Source organism: Stigmatopora argus, chromosome 1, assembly GCF_051989625.1.
Source record: "Stigmatopora argus isolate UIUO_Sarg chromosome 1, RoL_Sarg_1.0, whole genome shotgun sequence".
Taxonomy (NCBI): Eukaryota; Metazoa; Chordata; class Actinopteri; order Syngnathiformes; family Syngnathidae; genus Stigmatopora; species Stigmatopora argus.
In genome coordinates this window covers 5,136,012-5,155,111 of record NC_135387.1, presented here as the reverse complement: position 1 = coordinate 5,155,111, position 19,100 = coordinate 5,136,012, and the positions used below count along the sequence as shown (strand labels likewise).

Sequence of the window (19,100 nt, the reverse complement as noted above, 5' to 3'; positions counted from 1 at the left end):
ACTTTATCTGTTATGTTGCTTTTAAAGCAAAATTAGGTGCCAGGTGCTTTTAGGAAAAGAAAAAAAACAGTCCAAAGGAATAGAATGATCTTTACTTCTCTCTTCTATACTAAGTCGCTCATAAACTGTATGCTTTTGTATCAAACCTTGACTTCCGGCTGATGTAATTGTTTCCAGGATAGGCAAGGTTTGGCTTTTCCTTTATTATTTTCTTTCTCTCAAAAGAACACGCAGATAATGTAAATGTCACGTAGGCAGTAGGTGTACTAGGCTACATACCAAAATCTCGTGACCCAAGTTTCCAGGAAGCTGGCCATTTCCCTTGTCATTTCATGTGCTCTTTTCTCTACCGTCCTTTTTAATCCATGCATAGTAAAATCTTTGTTTTTCTTTCTTTCTCTTGATAATACAACATCTCTTTGTTTATAGCTGACCTCCATGTGCCTTTTTGACCTTGTACCAAATGTAATGCATCTAACTCAGAAGAGAAATGGCTTGTAGTGGGTGATGGAATAGAAGCAGAAAAGTAGAGCGACCAGATGTATAGAGTTGAAGAAATTGCATTTTATGAGTGGTGAGAGGGCCTCTGCACGGAATTTTCAATGACATCATTCCGGAGCGGATAAGTATTCAGACTGAACCTAGGAGTTGGAGTGGGCCATGACTTAGTGGCAACATAACACAAGAGATGCAGCAGAAGCCAGACAGTGAATTCCACTGGATTGAGTACTAAAAATTTTGTTAGCCATTTATTGCACCCATTTTACCTTGTTTTTTTGTCCGTTTTTTTATTTTTTTTATTTTATTTAATTGGATCATTTTGTCTGGGCTCTCCAGAGAGAATTTTGCTAATCTGACTCTTGTGTGCTTTGTTGAAACATTTAACGGAGGCTTATAAATCTCAAAATGAGGCTGTGATAGTTCTTATCTTTTTCCCAAACAAGTAAACGTTACTGTAGCTCTGATTCCAGTGGTCTTTCCGGAAAGCAACAACCCTAATCACGCACATATTTGGAAATTGTTACTGAAAAGCCTATTCTCATGAAGCATCTTACAAACTGTGGCTCCCCATTTGTTCAGTTTTGTGTACTGGCACTCAGCAGAGAAAACATTTTTATTGTGAGAGTTGAAGAGTTGCGTGATAAGTGAGATCTGTAAGTTGACGCTTAGGGGCTTTAGTGTTAGCAGCTGTAAAGAGCTATGAGCATGGCTGAGATCCTAAACCAAAATAGATTTGGTCATCCAGTAGTGCACATCACTGTTCTGCATGTCTTGCAAGTTCAGGATTGCAGTACCTTGCAAAAGTACTTGTGGTATCCTTGTCTGATATTTACATTGTTTTGATGAACCTGAACTTTATAGTGAGGATAAGAATATAAAAAAAGGAAAGAATGTTAGAAGAAGGCAAATTCTTTTTTTTAAACAACCTCTGTGTGTCAAGCTTGCCTGTCTCTAATTAAGGAACACTGGAATCTTTCAGTTTAGACTGTTCCTATAAAAGTCTCCTTCCAGTTTCCTGTGTCTGTTGTCATTAGAGAGAAAATACCTTTAACGGAGGATAGTTTACCCTGCCCCCCACCCCTGCCTCAGATGGGTGATTAATCTTCATCTTTCTCCAAAACAGACTCTGTTGAGGGGTCAGCTGCAAGTGTGAATGTGGATGGAAATTATTGGGATCTGCAGGGATGCCTCAGTAGTTTGCTTGCCGGGTAATGTAATCCGCAAAATTGGTGAAAGAATGATCAAAGAAAGAGATATGTTGGAGATGCTATTATATTTATTGCTTTACAGATGAAAGACATCCAATACACTCTAGTTCTTTTCTTAGTTCACGTCACTCCACAGTCTTGAGTGTCTATTTATAGAAGTTCTCTTCAATCTTGACTGAATAAAAGAGCAGCTAACAGAACATTTGTCGCAGCATCTCTTCATACTATTTCCTGTTTATCTGCTGCACTCATCAGTGTATTTTCTTTTTTCGGTTTTCGATCCTCTGATAACATGCCGGAAAAAAGTGATTTTCTGACATCCTCTGCCTAGGGGTCATTTGTGTATCCCTTCTCTACAGGATGAGCGTTTCACAATGTTTTTTTCCCATCCTCTTTTCTTGCTTAAGCCTGCTGTAATAACTACTCTCCACCCCCCGCCCACCGCCCCCTTGTTCCCCTCGCCACGCTCCACCCTCTTTCATAGCGCTTAGGGTCTGGCAAAAACCCACACTCCCCCGTATCCAAGCCTCCGCCCCCCTCACACTCTTTGCTGCCGGCACAACTACGAGACAAGAGGAAGAACAAGCTAACAAAAAAGCTCAACTTGTCTGTCAGAGAATATAGAAGCTGCCACTTAGAGCTGACCATGTTTGCCTGCTTTTCACTGGGAGTATTTTTTGCCAGACCAAGTGATGGCTCTGACTGCACGGACTGTGGCGATAAAACTAACAACAGCGGATGGACCTCTGGAAATGTCCATTAGAAAACGCTTCTAGGCATCAGTGAGGACACATGGACCAGGGGAACCGCTGATGTTCGATGGTGCGCCTTTCTAGAGTTTGTCAGCATGTGGTGCTTGCAGTGTAACTCTGAGAAAACTCAGTCCCTCCTGGAGCTGGAGCTTAATGGCTGGTAAGAGAAATAGGAGTTTCAAATGGGAGTGTTTGTTTTTAGTCTGCCTCTGTGTACACGAGTGTGTGTGTGCATGTGTGTGTAAGGGGAGGATAAAATGTATGAGTGTTTTGTCATTGGATGAGGTTGAGCTCACAAGCTGTTTATTAAACAGCATTGAAACGGCCTCTGTGTGTCCACTCACACTAAGCAGTCATTTCCCGCAAATCCCCATTTCAAGTTTACCAGTCTGCTGATTTTGCTCCAATGGAACGCACTGCACTTTATTTTAAATGGTCCCTCTGCGTCACTTAGTGTCATCTGGGTGTTTCTTCTCACTGTACTGACTCCATCTGTGAGTTTTGGATTGTTCTCCCTGCTTGAAGGGCATTCCTGTGGTGTGGCGCGGCCTCCCTGCTTCCTGGACATGACGGAGTGTTTTTTTCTTTTGGTAGGTTTTTGTCTTAAAAGATGGATGAAGGACATTTTTTTAGTGCACGCTGGAGGTTGGTTAGCTCATTTCACATGGGAAAATAACATTGTAAAATCTGCTTTTGTTGTTGTTACTGATGCTGAGATTTGACATGAGGGATGAGGTGAGGGATGCCTTGATTCAGACAGAATTAGGTCTGGAAGTTAACAAGGGAGAAATACTGATTTGTGCTGACTTTCAGCACTGAGCATAAGGAGTGCATTGCACACTGTCACAAGCATATTTGCTTCAAGCCGCCTTGAAATGCCCTGAAAACTAAAACAATTCTCTGTCAGTTTTGTCAACATATCCAATGGGCACATTTGCAGTTCATCCTTCAAAACCTCACCTGTTTATTAACAATGATGATATTCATATTATGTCGTGTTGCTACCACAAAAACCTCCCACTCAGCATGTTTGCAACATCCTGGTTTTAATTGAGCAGAACATTTTGGCGCTGTCGGATTGACTAGGATGATACAGCTGCAAGAAGCTGCTGTGAGAACGTTCTGGAGAGGGATTACAATTGATAAAGGGCAATAAGTGTTGTTTCAGCAGCTAGCCAATTTAGCTTTAGTCCTGCAAGAGCTGTTCATAGGTGTCTAGAAGGTTAACAGCAAGATACACAATGCTGTTCAAATAAAGTAATTTAAAGTTGCTACTGCTTTTCAGGTGTCCAAATTAAAACATGCTTTTCTATCATGTTATTTTTCTGTGTAATGTAGTACCAACTTCACCAGCTACAGAATATATGAAACGAATATAGAGTCGTGATACATACGTGGAATACACCTCAGTGCTGGATTTTACTCCTTCACATTCAATGCGACTGTAAGCATCATTTTATAATTTAGACACATGGTTGACTGAAAAAAAAATCAAATAATCTCATGAGCCTAAACCTTTCGCATTTATTTATTCATTCATTTAAATATTTATATATTAAAAAGCTAACAAAAATATAGCAAATATTCAAATGTATTCATTTTATTTTTCATTTTTATTTAAAAAAAATATACGGTATAAATTTTAAATAAAGAGCAAAAGAGGGAATACATAACTGTAAATATTCTTTTTTTCATTTTAAAATTGCTATTTGAATTTTTCTTACATAAAAGAACAATAACGAAAAGGGTCAATATTCTCTCATTTCTGGAGTCCTGGAGAAAATGATTATCTTGGTAATGAATCAATATGATAAATTTAATACAATATTAGCAAACATCTGCTCTTGGTTTGGAAAACAGTGATAGAATTACATGGTTAGATAATATTTATGATACTTTTCTCAGTGCATAGTTTTACGTTTCAATCCAATTTATAGCTCAAATCCATATACTATCAAAATATGAGTTAATGTGATTTATATCTGAACCAATTATTTGGCTCATCTAAAAATTAATCTTCAATTAATCTAGTAAATAAACCCCCATTTGAACTCTTATAGAGCAAAAATAGTCTACAGTAATCCCTCAAATATCGCGGCTTCAACTTTCGCGGATTCACTACATCGCGGTAAGTATAAAAAAAGTTGATCAAAATGTGAAAATCCACGCTGAAACTTGCAAGTGGAAGCCGCTCCCCCGTCTTCCACTTGTGACTAGGACATTTGCGGAAGACAGAGGACTCAGTCCCTTTCCATTGCCAATAGCTGTGATACAATGCAGTTTTTACAATTACATTGGTGAACAAGGCCGTTGGTTTTAACAGTATTGAGGTTTATTTAGCAGCATCTTTTTCTTCTGTTTGGTTGGGCTACATGAACTATACCTAAGCCATTTTTTGTCAGATTTAACACAGAAGAAGGAGCTTCAGTACTTGTTTTGAGGGAGATTAACAGAGAGGGGTAAGTTTAAAAGTCATATTTTTTCAAATTTGAGGCATCCACTGTAGTTCTGTTAATTACAGGAAAGGCCTGAGCGAAGTTCTGACCATATGCCAATGGAAAAGCCTTCTTATTTGTGGCAGATTGCACAGAGAATTGGTTTTAGGGACTCAAAGACTTGCCATTTGGCTTGTAGTTACTGCTTAGTTTCTAGTTTTTCTTATTTCCAATCGTAGTCATTTTCAATGTGAAAATAACATATCCTTAGTCATACAACGGAGCCTAGTGTATGGGGTTTACAGCTTCTACGGCTAACAATAAGATGAAACATTCCTTGAAATCGTTAGATGTGGGGGATCTTCACGTGCATGAACCTACAATTGGAGAGACTCGATGACAGTTTGTGATTTGTTAGCCACCAAACCGCAGCTTTTAATTTTATGACACTGCTATCAGTTTTGTTAGAAATTTTTGGGGGTTGGGACAGTGAGTTTGCAGTTTCCATCCATGCAGAATGTTGATTTGATCATCATTGTAGTTGTAAAAAAATTAACGCAACTATTGAGAGGCTGGCAAATTGGATAAAGCTATATTGCCTACAGCCACTATGCTGCTGTGTGGTCATGCAACCTTCCACCTGAGGAATCCATTTCCCTTAATGCGTGCTTTTGATGGCTGCTGCTTGCATCTGTGTTCATGAGCTCCTTGCAGAGCAAAAACATCTGCTTTTGTTGTTTTTGGACAAGCACCCGTCGTCTGCGTGTGTGCTTCGAGAATTGTGAAACGGAGGTGTTGCCAAAACTCATGGAAAAAATGTCTCGGCTGACTAGACAGATGAGGGCAGGGGAGGCTGGAATATATTTGTATACTGCACGCTCTTTTTGGGTTATTACTCACACACTACTTTAAAGTAAAGCCATTTGTACTCCCTCCAGGAAACCATGATGCACTTCCTTAGCAAGACATACGCCATTGAAAATGGTTCTTTTTGCACACGTCGTTAGAGGAGGAAGAAATGGTGAAACTGATTGCTGATACTGATTACTTAAACAGTTTATTTGTATATTTTTTCATGCCTGCTAGATTTCCTTTCACAAAACTGTTCCCAGAGGAGTTCAATTAATTCAGCTTACTGCTTCTTCATTTGAGAGGCAGCAAGTCACACTTCCTCTATCCCGGCCGCCTGCTCTTCATTAACCTTCCTCTATTCCCAGACCTCCTGTAGATGTGACTCTGCTTTTGCGGGATGGTGGAATGTTTCCCCCTCAGGTCCGACTGAGGGAATGGGCTGAGGCCTGGGCAGTTTTTTTCTGACTGGGAGAAAAAAAAATGCCCTCCCTCAGTCCCATGGCTGCAAATCACTGCCAGCTGAGCTCTTTATCCATGCCGACGTTGGAGCTGGAGCTTCTATTAGATAAAAGCCAGCAGAGAGACAGGCCACTGCATGGCTATTTGTTGCCACAGCTTAGTAGAAGAAGACTGCCCATTTCTTCATATTTATATGTTGTTTACCGTGATCCAGTTTTTTTCCTAAGCACAGGGAGGATAGGGGTTTCTAGAATAGCTCCATTACTGCTAGTTCAAGTGTTTTCATTTTTTCCCCTCTCAGTTTTTCCCCAAGCAACTGACTTTTTAGGCTAGGCTGTGACTGCCCAGCCCCCAAATTGCCATACACAAAATGGAAGGACAGTTGCTCGGTTTGGTGTCACCAACGGAACACAAACTATCAAAATGAACAAATGAATTTCAATTTTATCCATCTTTAATGTCATGAAAATGAAAATAATTAACCAAAGCCCTCAGGTCACACAGCGCTGGCTAGCCAATTATTAAAATTGAAAACCAAAAATGTACCGTATTTTCACGACTATAAGGCGCACATAAAAGTCTGAAATGTTCTCCAAAATAAACAGGGCGCCTTATAATCCAGTGCGCTTTATATATGGACCAATACTAAAATTGTTATCACGATAAAATAAAATAAATCCGTCGATAGGACAACTATGGCAAGCAGCCCCCGACTCTACTATTTTCCCGTAGATAAAGTACTGCGCAGTGACTGCTGGGATATATAGTTTTTTTTGTCAATACATCCAATGGATTGTGGGCTGCCGATCGGCATCAACACTAGCTAGCTACTATTTGTGAATGGACTGTGGTCTGTCGATCAGCATCAACACAGTTGAGAAGCATGGAAGACAGCCTTGGAATACTAGTTACGCTAGCTACTAGCTAGCTACTATTTGTGAATGGATTATAGTCTGGCGATCGCATCAACACAATTAGGAAGCATGGAAGACAGCCTTGGAATACTAGTTATGCTAGCTACTAGCTAGCTACCATTTGCGAATGAATTGTGGCCGCCTGGACGAACGTATTAAACTCAGCGTTTTTGATGGACAATTGTTCAATTCAGACACAGAAAATGAGGACTTTGATGGTTTTGTGGGTGATGATGACGTGAGTACATTGTAAAATGGCTAAATAAAGTACAACCGAACTCAGTCTTGCTTCCATTGCCTTTTTAAAAACATGTTTTTAGCGTGCGGGTGTAGCGTGCATTTGGTACATGTAGCACCACATTAGTGTGTTCGCCGTTGTAGTATATTGATACTATTAGTTATCACAGCCGTCGACCTGGGTGTATTGACAAAAGGACTATTTATCCCAGCAGTCACTGCGCACCGGAAATAGCATCTGGGGCTGCTTTCGTAGACAGCACTATTACGGTTCGATAATCATCCATAAATAATATATATATGCCATGCCTGGCTTCACGAAAAGTGGCAGGCAGCGCCGGGCTTCTTACGCTACGATTTGTGAATGGATTGTGGTCGCCTGGGCGAATGTGTCTGCTTGCACGGTTGTTCGAGCTTTTGCCAAAGCCAGCATCATTTCTAAGGAGCCACATGGAAATGACGGTGACTCTGAGAAGGCTCGTTTGGACAATTGTTTAATTCGGACACAGAAAATGAGGACTTTGAGGGATTTGTGGGTGATGATGACGTGAGTGAGTTGTAAAATGTCGAAATAAATTACAACCGAACTCAGTTTTGCTTCCGTTGCCTTTTTAAAACGTGTTTTTAGCGTGTGGGTGTAGCGTGCAAGAACTATATTTCCCAGCAGTCACTGCGCACCGGAACCCGGAAATAGGCTGCTTCCAGTAGCCAGCGCTATTGCGTTTCGATGTTCATCCATATATAATATATATGCGTCTAATAAAACGGTGCGTGCTTTGTGTGTCTAAAATACAGAAATAGCACTCGTTACTGACACTGCGGCTTAAAATACGATGCGCCGAATAGTCGTGAAAATACGGTAAGTTGACCTTAAAAAATAGCACTTTCTTAGTAGTGTCTAAACCACAGATGACCTGCGTTATGTTGTAGTAAGTTGTAAACTACAAGCTTATTGTTAATTGACTTCTATAATTTCTCATCATGTTTTGATGCATCATCTCTGCCTGACTATTTAATATAATATGTTAGACATTGGTGGCCTGGCGGATGAGTGGTTAGCACGTTGGCCTCACAGCTCTGGGGTCCTGGGTTCAAATGCAGGTCGGTCCACCTGTGTGGAGTTTGCATGTTCACCCTGGGCCTGCGTGGGTTTCCTCCGGCTACTCCAGTTTCCTCCCACATTCCAAAAACATGCATGGCAGGCTGATTGGACACTCTAAATTGCCCCTAAGTATGGGTGTGAGCGTACATGGTTGTCCGTCTCCTTGTGCCCTGCGAACGGCCACCGATTCAGGGTGTCCCCCGCCTCTGTCCCGGAGTCAGCTGGACTATATAGCTAAAATCTCATCTCATCTCATCTTCTAAACCCCTTTATCCTTATTTGGGTTTTGGGCAGTGTTGGAGCCAATCCCAGCTGTCTCCGGGCCAGAGGCGGGGGACACCCTGAATCGGTGGCCAGCCGATCACAGGGCACAAGGAGATGGACAACCATGCACACTCACACTCATACTCATACCATGCATGTTTTTGGAAGGTGGGAGGGAACCGGAGTACCCGGAGGAAACCCACGTAGATCGACCGACCTGGACTTGAACCCAGGACCCCAGAGCTGTGAGGCCGACGCGCTAACCACTCGCGTTACCGGTCCGCCCCTAGCTAAAATCTAACAATTGTCATGATACAATAATGGTTTCATATTGAAACATCTGCTAACCATACCACATCTAGTATATCATACAAATGACTAATTAGTTGTTAGTATTTTTAGTTACCCGACAGCTGTACATGTTGCGTGCAATAGAAGGTTGCTCAGAAGAGGAGCACGTCATTGTGAGGATTTATATTGGGATAAAGGTTACCAGCCTTACTTATTTGCCAATTTTAGAATAACTTACAAACGTTTTTTCTTCTTCTACATTTATCAAGCAAATAAATTGAAGGGAATGTGGAGTCATAATCATCGAAAGCACCCACGATTCCTGAAGGCAACAACATTTGGAGACGCTTTGGTAGGCTGTCTTTCACAAACCCGTGGTCACGTCCCCCATGCCAAAACAGGGCCAAAAAATTTGAAAGTGGGAAAAATGATTTGAAAGCAAAAAAATAAAAACTGTTGAAAAAAAATATTTAAAAAAGAAAAAAAGAAAGACTGAAAACAGAAATAAATAAATAAATAAAAGCAAAAAAAATTTAATGTTGGGAAAAAATAAATTGGAAAAAATAAGATCTGAAAGTGAAATATTTTTTCGCGGTGGTATTTTATTGTTGCTTTTTTTTAAATCAAGAACAACCATCCTGTTTCCTTGATTCAGCTTCGTAGATTTTACTTCTAGAAATTGTGGCATTTCTACAAATCTTTTAATATTGTGCTTGGAAATTTTGTCATGTACTTTGCCCACACTGTTGTTCAATGGTGTATTTCTTATTCTAGCATAGTGGTTGTTTGATAGCAGGCTCTTGCTTGTGGTGGCATTTTGAAGTCAGGCTGACTAATAAAGTGGATTGAGTACACTATGTGGGTGTGTCAAGTCACAGCTCAAACACATCATCCTACCAATGAACAGGGGCCCTTCTGTGCCATACAGGAAAAGAAATGCCAAGTGCCATTGTTCAGGACACACTTTAAGTGTCTTTAAGACCGCGCAGAAGTCATATTTACTCGGCTGTTTTATACAAAAGTGGACTTTGAAACAAGTACCTAAACAGTGTGACGTTGCTCCTGCAAACATCACGCAACTCCCTGTGGTTACTGATTGGTCCTTTGGGTGGCATAAAGGGAAGTTTCCTGGAGGATTCTGTACTCTGAACCCAAGTATGCTGAAAGAATGGTGAACAAAATATGGAGGAAAAGAAAATAGGTCCTTTGCATTAATCTTTCAGCTCGTTATTCAGATGTGTGAAAGAGTCAGTGAGTAATTACCTCATTTTCTTCATTATCTGTTAACACATTCAATGAGCGAGTCAGCTGGCTGTAATTTAAATGCTGTATTTGATAGTTTTTTGGACACTGGTGCAGATATGAAGCAGTTGTCCTATTCCTGCCTTACAAAGAAAAAAATGCGAAATTAGAATTATACTTGCAAATGTGTTCATGCGAAGTAGAAGGAAGTTAAATGCTGTTCCTCCTTTTCTAGCATAACACTTGTATATGATTTGTAACCATCTTTGTTCTAACGATGTCATAAAAATAGAGTACACTTGTTTGAATTTTGTTGATTAAAGTCTCACGATTCTTTTTTGCAGTGTGGAAGGAGATGGACGGTCCAACGAGAGTGGCCCTTCTCTAGATGAAGGAGCAGGTTATGGACCGGGTCCGGTGACTCACGGGTCAGTCATCAGCCCGGATCGCTTTGATAGCGCCCTCTACAGCCACGGCATTCAGCCTGGGCCTCAGAGACCCCGGCGACCGAAGCTCCAGCACTCCCAGTCCATCCTTCGGAAACAAGCAGAGGAGGAGGCCATCAAGCGCTCCCGCTCGCTATCAGAGAGCTATGAGCTCTCTGCTGATCTCCAGGATAAGCAGGTATTTATTAAATCACTTTGGACTTTAAAGAGCATCCACCACTAAGATGTAATAAATCCTCCTTTCCCCAATTTAACCATGTTTTCAGGTGGAAATGCTGGAGCGCAAATATGGAGGACGATTCATAACTCGGCATGCGGCTCGCACGATCCAAACTGCCTTTCGCCAGTATCAAATGAACAAGAATTTTGAACGTCTCAGGAGCTCTATGTCCGAGAATCGCATGTCCAGACGCATCGTTCTCTCCAACATGAGGATGCAGCTGTCATTCGAGGGTGCCGAGAAAGTGCACAGCTCCTACTTTGAAGGGAGACAGGTGTCCATGACGGAGGATGGCACCCCATTATCCATGTTGCAGACTGAATGTGGGGATATTCAGGTCCATCAGCAGGCTAATATGGCCTCTCATGCACCCACGCAGGGTGATTTGACAGATGCCATCACGGAACTAGAGGACGCTTTCTCCAGGCAGGTCAAATCCCTGGCCGAGTCCATCGATGATGCACTGAACTGCCGCAGCCTTCAGGGAGATGATGGTCCAGACCCTGAGGTGGGTAGGGAGGTCCCATATCAAGTGAAGCCTCACCGAAGGGCAGCTGGACACCATCAGGATGACTCCATGGCATCTTATAGCGACGTCACACTCTTCATCGACGAGGATGACATGTCACCTCCCATTGCTCTGTCGAGGTCGGGAGAACACCCTCCTGGTATTGAATCGGACATGCGCTTGCGATCATTCAACTCCTCCCAAGACTACTGGCCTATTGACCCTAAAGATGAAGGTCGCGATACGGATACAAGCTGCCGTAGCACTCCTTCTCTTGAGTGCCAAGAGCAACGTCTGAGAATGGACCATCTTCCTTTGCTGACTATAGAACCTCCTAGCGACAGTTCTGCGGATCTAAGCGATCGTTCTGAGCGGGGCTCGGTCAAAAGACCACCTGTGTACGAAACGCATGGCCACATTGTAACATCCTCCCAAGCAAGCCCCAAACATATATCCCACGGACCCCCGCCGCGAGCACAGTCCCGCGACGACGACGCCCCGCTACGTCACCGACACCGCCAGCTGGAGAGCCACCTAGCTATCAATGGCTCGGCTAACCGTCAGAGCAAGTCGGAGTCTGACTTTTCAGATGGTGACAACGACAGCGCCAACAGCACATCAAATTCAAATGACACTATCAACTGTAGTTCTGAGTCCTCGTCGAGGGACAGCCTACGAGAACAGACGCTGAGCAAGCAAACTTACCACAAAGAGACTCGAAACAGCTGGGATTCGCCCATCTTTAGCAACGACGTGATTCGTAAGAGACATTACCGCATCGGCTTGAATCTCTTCAACAAGTAAGCACTAATAAGCAATAGATGATATTTTATAATCAGTGCATACACATTTGAACTGATTGGAAGAATTATATTTCTCTCTTGAATTCTTGGGGAATTGCCAGGAAGCCAGAGAAGGGCATCCAGTACTTGACTGAGAGGGGCTTCATTCCTGACACACCAGTTGGTGTTGCTCACTTCTTGCTGCAAAGGAAAGGCCTGAGCCGGCAGATGATTGGAGAATTCCTAGGAAATCGACAGAAACAGTTCAACAGGGATGTTTTGGAGTGAGTATGACAAACTTGGAGAGACAACCCCATAGAATTTAACTGAAGTAGATATACAGCTATGACCCGGGGGTGGTGCCATTGTGTTGGCCCTGCATGGGAGTCTAAAGGGCAATTTTATGGTTTTGTCATGGTGACCCGTGCAGGGATAAGCTTAAAGTCTACCACTACCACCAGACATACATCTATGATGCTGTGTACTTGGTTGTTGAGCATAGTTGGTATTGGTGAAGCTGTTATGCCCATGCAGAAACAATGCAACACTAGTTAATAGAAGGCTGGAACATGACCGAGAAACAAACGCTAAATGCTATGCTTACCATGTGGCTTGGTCTTTGGTTTGCTTACTGTTGCAAACTATGGGAACCCACCAGAGGCCAATGTACATTGGCTGGCCAGCTTCTACTTCAAGTTTTTGGCCCGTTAGATTGTAGTTTCCACTATGTAATAGTTATCTCTGCAATTAAGGGTTTTAATATTGCACCTCTGATACGCAACTAGAACTGGCAAGGAAAAAATGACAAACACCTCCTGATTATATAATGATACAAAAATAGGTCAATGGTGTGGAAATGGTGTCCAAAAATATGTTCACATGTTCAAGTGCGAGTCTCCAAAATCATGTGACCTCTGTAACTAATTGATAGTGATATCATATGACCTAGGGCTCCAGCCAGGCCAACTTAAAAGGCTCTTTCACAAACACCAAAATATATACACGTGAGCCTGATAGAGTACATTTGAATGTAGTATGCATAAGCAAGCATATTTTTGTATATCTTTCTCTGTTTGTCTACATGTAGCTGTGTGGTAGATGAAATGGACTTCCAGAGCATGGAGTTGGATGAAGCCCTCAGAAAATTTCAAAACCACATCCGTGTCCAGGGAGAAGCCCAGAAGGTGGAGCGTCTCATTGAAGCTTTCAGGTGCACTTGCTCACTGACTGACACGCACACATTGATGCCACACAGCACTCTGAATGTGCACACGGGGCCAAACGGACTATATAAATGAGCTACAAAATCTACTTGCGAATGATTTTAATGTAGATGTGAAATCACGTGAATTATAAGAACCTTCGTTTTCATAAATGTGCCCCAATTGCTTATTAATGCCATTCTCACTTGTTCCTCCTTTGGATGAAAATATTGCGGCCATTGTTAGCATGTACTTCCCATTTCCTTCAAGCAATAATAGGCACATTTACTTCATATCCCCCAAATTCCTTTGCTGCATTATGTACCGTAATCTCATACTGTGTCATTTCTTCTATCCAGCCAGCGTTACTGCATCTGCAACCCTACTGTGGTGCGGCAATTTCGAAATCCTGACACGATCTTTATCCTGGCTTTCGCCATTATCCTCCTCAACACAGACATGTACAGCCCGAACGTCAAACCTGAGAGAAAGATGAAGCTGGAAGACTTCATCAAGAATTTAAGAGGTTAAAAAACACAAAATTGCATATTTCTATAATGAATTTAAATATCAATTAATTATCTCCACCCTACTTTCCTGAGTTTTTCAGAGATATTTTCCTGCATTTGAAAGAATCACTTTTACTGTATCAATGATATCCAAAACGCAATGGCTGACTTAGCTGGGGTGAAATTCAAATCTCCACATATTCATATAGATTTCTTGCTTATTACATGCTCATCAAATAATACCTTTGTTGAACTTGGCCCGTGAGCTTTTTTTGTATGAGTGGCACATACAATGGGAAGGTCAAGATTAATTTTGGAAGTATAGGTTTTATTTATTTTGGACCGATGGACCGGTGGAGCGAGTGGTTAGCGTGTCGGTCTCACAGCTCTGGGGTCCTGGGTTCAAGTCCAGGTCAGTCCACCTGTGTGGAGTTTGCATTTTCTCCCCGGGGCTGCTTAGGTTTCCCCGGGGTACTCTGGTTTCCACCACATTCCAAAGAAATGCATGGTAGGCTGATTGGACACTCTAAATTGCTCCTAGATATGGGTGTGAGTGTGCATGGTTGTCCTGATCCAGCACCGCCCGCGACCCTAATGAGGATAAAGCGGTTCAGAAAATGAGATGTGATGCATGTTATTTAATTTAACACAATCATTCCTTGATTTTATAACTGGGTTTTTTTGTGGCAGGTGTGGATGATGGTGAGGATATTCCCAGGGAGACTCTTGTTGGAATCTATGAAAGGATCCGTAAGCGGGAGCTGAAGACCAACGAAGACCATGTGTCGCAGGTTCAGAAGGTTGAGAAGCTCATTGTTGGAAAGAAACCAGTGAGTAGCATCTTCATCAGTTCGACAGTTTAGATTTATAATCAGTCACACAACTTTGTAAAAGTACATGATGGTGCCACTTCCAGAACAAATTGGTGTCACCCAGTACTTTTGTCAAATTAAATCTTCTTTACCCCAGGCAAAGAATGGCTGTAAAAAGCAAAAGTGCTATCCGGGCAGTAAATAACTGACTCACCAGCCATTTGTCATCTCATTTTGCTGTAATAATTATCAAAGTTCTAGGCCTTGGGTTGCGTTTCCAAATGACTGTGCAGACGATGGCATTTCTGGCATGCATCAAAATTAACAGTGTGAATAAATAATGCAGCCTCCGGGAGTGCTTTGTCTTTTAGTGAGTATGTAGTTTGTTTCCAGTAGGATCAGTTTAGCTGAAACTAATCATTCATCGCACTTATGGCGGGGTCGTCCCACGAGGACAATAGCATACAAATCTCTTTTGGAATGTTTTGCAATAATATTATTTTACTATTGGAAGAAGAGATTTCTGTGTTTTTTTTTTGTATCCATCCTTATGGTCTCCCTTGTGCTGCTGCAAATGATGTTGACAAAAAAAAGAATGGGTTACACATTGACCCATAGCGAAGCAAAGTAGCGGGTTTTAGAAATGAGCATGCAAGTAGATGGTGATTTGATGATATTAAAATAAAAATCTGCTTTGCTTTTAGATTGGATCACTCCATCATGGCCTTGGATGTGTAAGTTGACCAAATTAAATCTACACAAACTAATGCAGGGGTAGGCAAACCGGTCCTCAAGGGCTGCTGTGGTTGCAGGTTTTTGTTCCAACCGATCCAGCACAGTTTTACCAATGGGGTTTCTGCTGAAACAAGAAGCACCTGACTGCAATCCACTGATTACATTTCTAAGATTCCAGATTGGTGGAGGTTTCCTCTTTAGAGGTTGGAACGAAAGCCCGGACCCACGGCCCTTTGTGGAATAGTTTGACCACCCCTGACCTAAACAATCATATACCTCACTTCCATCGTTCAACTAAATTCTAACAGAAAACTTAAACCATTTTATCAGTGCCCACCGGCACTGATTTGATTGCCTAGTTATATCATATTACAATGTTTTTTCATTTTCCTTTTAAAACTCACTCACAACCAATCATCATGTCACAAGACATCCCCTTTCAAGTACCACATAATATTGTATTCTATCTACTAAATGAACACAAAAGATTCCCATTAATTATCATTAATAATGTGTTTCTACTCTTTATTGTTTATGATGTTCAACTGCACATAACTAAAGAACGATATTGTTAGACCTCTTTGGTGGTAAATGATAAATGTTTTTGTGCTTATTCAATTGCTTACATGGGTTAGTGATCAAAAGGCATTATAAAATAAATACACTTAAAAAAATTACACGTAGCAACGATGCCAGAGTTAAAATGTTAAAATTCACATTTAACTTGTGATAACCCTCGACAGCTGTGCTAACCTTATGCATGGCTTCAGAGCACAATCCGACACGGAGCTAAAATTGCAGTGTGACACCTACACATTGTATGCAACATCTACATGTTGCTTGTGGACCGGGACACATAGTTGTATTGCTCCATCTAACACAAATAATATAAACAGTAAATGTCATTTTTGTGTATTTTTTATTTATTACTGATTGACAGCTGCCTGTCCGGGACCGTGACCGGACGTTTGGTCGCCCGGGTGAATATAATTTTGAGAGCTGGTTTCAACAGTAGATATTTAGATATTAAACTCTCTCTCTCATGAATACAATTTTGAGAGCTGGTTTCAACAGTAAACTCTGTCATATTGTCAAACGTCCGGGCGACCAAACGTCCGGGCGACCAAACGTCCGGGCGACCAAACGTCCGGGCGACCAAACGTCCGGGCGACCAAACGTCCGGGCGACCAAACGTCCGGGCGACCAAACGTCCGGGCGACCAAACGTCCGGGCGACCAAACGTCCGGGCGACCAAACGTCCGAGTACCGTCCTGCCCCCCGACGACGTCAGGTGTCAAACCGCACTCTTGCGGCACTACGCAATGATCAGTCGGGCTGTGACAACTCGGCATTTCTAGGATACACTGCAGCATCATGTCACACACAATGCCACATAATATGATACTGCGATCGTCGGTAGCGAAAAATTGTGTTTTGTGAGTCAGGCATTACTGTGACCAGCGATGTATTGATTTATGTTTTTTTCTACCGGAAGGTTCTATCGCTGCCCCATCGCCGTTTGGTGTGTTACTGCCGTCTCTTTGAAGTGCCAGATCCAAACAAGCTTCAAAAACTGGGCCTGCATCAGAGGGAGATCTTCCTGTTCAATGACCTCCTTGTGGTAAATGTCTCCAACATCTGTTTCCTAATTACCCTTTCAAACCTTCTTTCCTGGTGATGAATTCTCACCTGATTGATTCTTTGTGTGCTAAGGTCACGAAGATTTTTCAGAAAAAGAAGAACTCGGTGACGTACAGCTTCAGACAGTCCTTCTCTCTCTATGGAATGCAAGTTATGCTGTTTGAAAACCAGTGTAAGTCCTTTTGATTAGGAGTTTTTTCCCTCCCAAGGTTTATACATAATAGTCATCTTGTAAGGACATAAAATAATCACTGAAAGGGCAAGCATTTTCAATACCTTTGGAATGTAAGTATAGAAAATGCCTAACTCTAATTTGACATTCTATACTAAAATGTATTGATATTTATTTGTTTTTGCACTACCAAAGGTCAGCAAAAAAAATTGTCAAGAGTTAAATTGATTTTTCACTACTCATCATACTAATGATAAGGGAGAATATTTTTCCCATTTTCCCTGTTGACTCATGGGTTGAAAGTGACAATGCTAGATGTCAAATCCATTTCAAGTGGGATGATTTGCTGTCGGCCCTTCCAATTCAAATGAACTGGATATTTACTAGTGACAAACTTATTTCAGCTCATAGCAGATGGAAGTTTGGATGCCAGATGATTGGATATCTATCATTGTCAAAGACTAAAAGATCTCATTAAAGCATTTAATTTGTGGTTATTTATTATCCAAAATGGTGTTGAATATTTTTTGAGTATCAATATAGAGTGCAAAAGGTGACTATGTGGAAAACATTCAATTTGTCTATAGTTTCTCAAAAATGATCTTCCATTATTTATATAACATTTGATGCCAGGTTTCCAAGACACTTTAGATTGAAAATGTCCAGATACACAAAAAAAAAAGAAATCACACATTCCAAACTTCTGTGAACTTGGAGTAAACTCAGTTTCAATGGTGTTCATGAGTCTCCCTCTCTGCAGATTACCCAAATGGAATCAGACTTACGTCAGCCATCCCAGGTGCGGACATCAAAGTCCTTATCAACTTTAATGCGCCCAACCCCCAGGACCGTAAGAAGTTCACAGATGACCTGCGAGAGTCTATCGCTGAGGTTCAGGAAATGGAAAAATACAGGATAGAGTGTGAGTTTTCTCCCACTACTTTCTTTTGTCTTGCCTGGCATGCTCCTCATTATTCATCTGAGCTTGTGATAACAAGCACCAGCAGCTTCAATATGGCGAGCAGGTTTCTTCTTTGGACATTAAGTTAGCTCACGTTTTCCATGGATTCTTTTCACAGCTGAGCTTGAGAAGCAGAAAGGGGTTGTAAGACCCAGCATGTCGCAGAGCTCCGGCCTGAAAAAAGAGGCTGGTAATGGTAGCATGAACCGTGCTAGTCTGGATGACACTTATACCATGGGTGAAGGTCTGAAGAGGAGTGCCCTCAGCAGCTCTCTGCGAGATCTCTCCGAAGCAGGTACCACCACAGCAGCACTATCTTTTCGAGATTGATTTTTTTTTGTAAAAAGAGCGCCTCTGTCGTCCACTTATTCGTGATAGCAAAATGTTCTTTCACTGCACGCTACACTAACTTTAGAGCGCCCTCACCCACTCTTCCTTCCATTAGATGTTTTTGTTTCCAATGTGTATTGTGTGACCTACGTGGCCACACACTATTCTTTACATAGTGAATTCAAAATCTGGTATATTTTTAAGGTTGGAACTAGCATCGCTAGACATTTAAAAAAAAAAAGACCATTCATCCAATGCCATACGTGAATTTTGAGCATGGATACAATGTATATATAGTCTGAGTATAGAGAGATAGTACTTTGGAATGGTGATTTGATTTGGAGTATTACAGTACATAAACTCAAGAAAGGATGTTATGAGTTCCTCATTGTAAGCCATAAGCTAGTTTGCATAGGCATTTATATAAAATCAATCTATATGAAATTTATTTTTAAGAGAAGCAGGTGTTACCCACCTCACACTCACCCACAAACAGACATGGTTTTCAATGACTGCAGCATTTTT

General features: G+C 41.6%; 1 protein-coding gene across 7 annotated transcripts in view; it reads left to right on the top strand.

Moving 5' to 3' along the window:
* Positions 1 to 19,100, top strand: part of LOC144079760 (IQ motif and SEC7 domain-containing protein 1-like) — a 128,236-nt gene that overhangs the window by 101,926 nt on the left and 7,210 nt on the right. For 6 of the 7 annotated variants that reach the window (XM_077608312.1, XM_077608321.1, XM_077608338.1 and 3 more), the window contains 11 exons: positions 10,602 to 10,881; positions 10,970 to 12,231; positions 12,336 to 12,497; positions 13,301 to 13,423; positions 13,775 to 13,941; positions 14,615 to 14,754; positions 15,441 to 15,470; positions 16,967 to 17,092; positions 17,185 to 17,284; positions 18,045 to 18,206; positions 18,364 to 18,540. In XM_077608312.1, the coding sequence (XP_077464438.1) occupies positions 10,602 to 10,881; positions 10,970 to 12,231; positions 12,336 to 12,497; positions 13,301 to 13,423; positions 13,775 to 13,941; positions 14,615 to 14,754; positions 15,441 to 15,470; positions 16,967 to 17,092; positions 17,185 to 17,284; positions 18,045 to 18,206; positions 18,364 to 18,540 (2,729 nt within the window). Of the gene's footprint in view, positions 1 to 2,268; positions 2,622 to 10,601; positions 10,882 to 10,969; positions 12,232 to 12,335; positions 12,498 to 13,300; positions 13,424 to 13,774; positions 13,942 to 14,614; positions 14,755 to 15,440; positions 15,471 to 16,966; positions 17,093 to 17,184; positions 17,285 to 18,044; positions 18,207 to 18,363; positions 18,541 to 19,100 lie in introns of those variants that run through there. The other variant, XM_077608356.1, reaches the window with a different exon arrangement.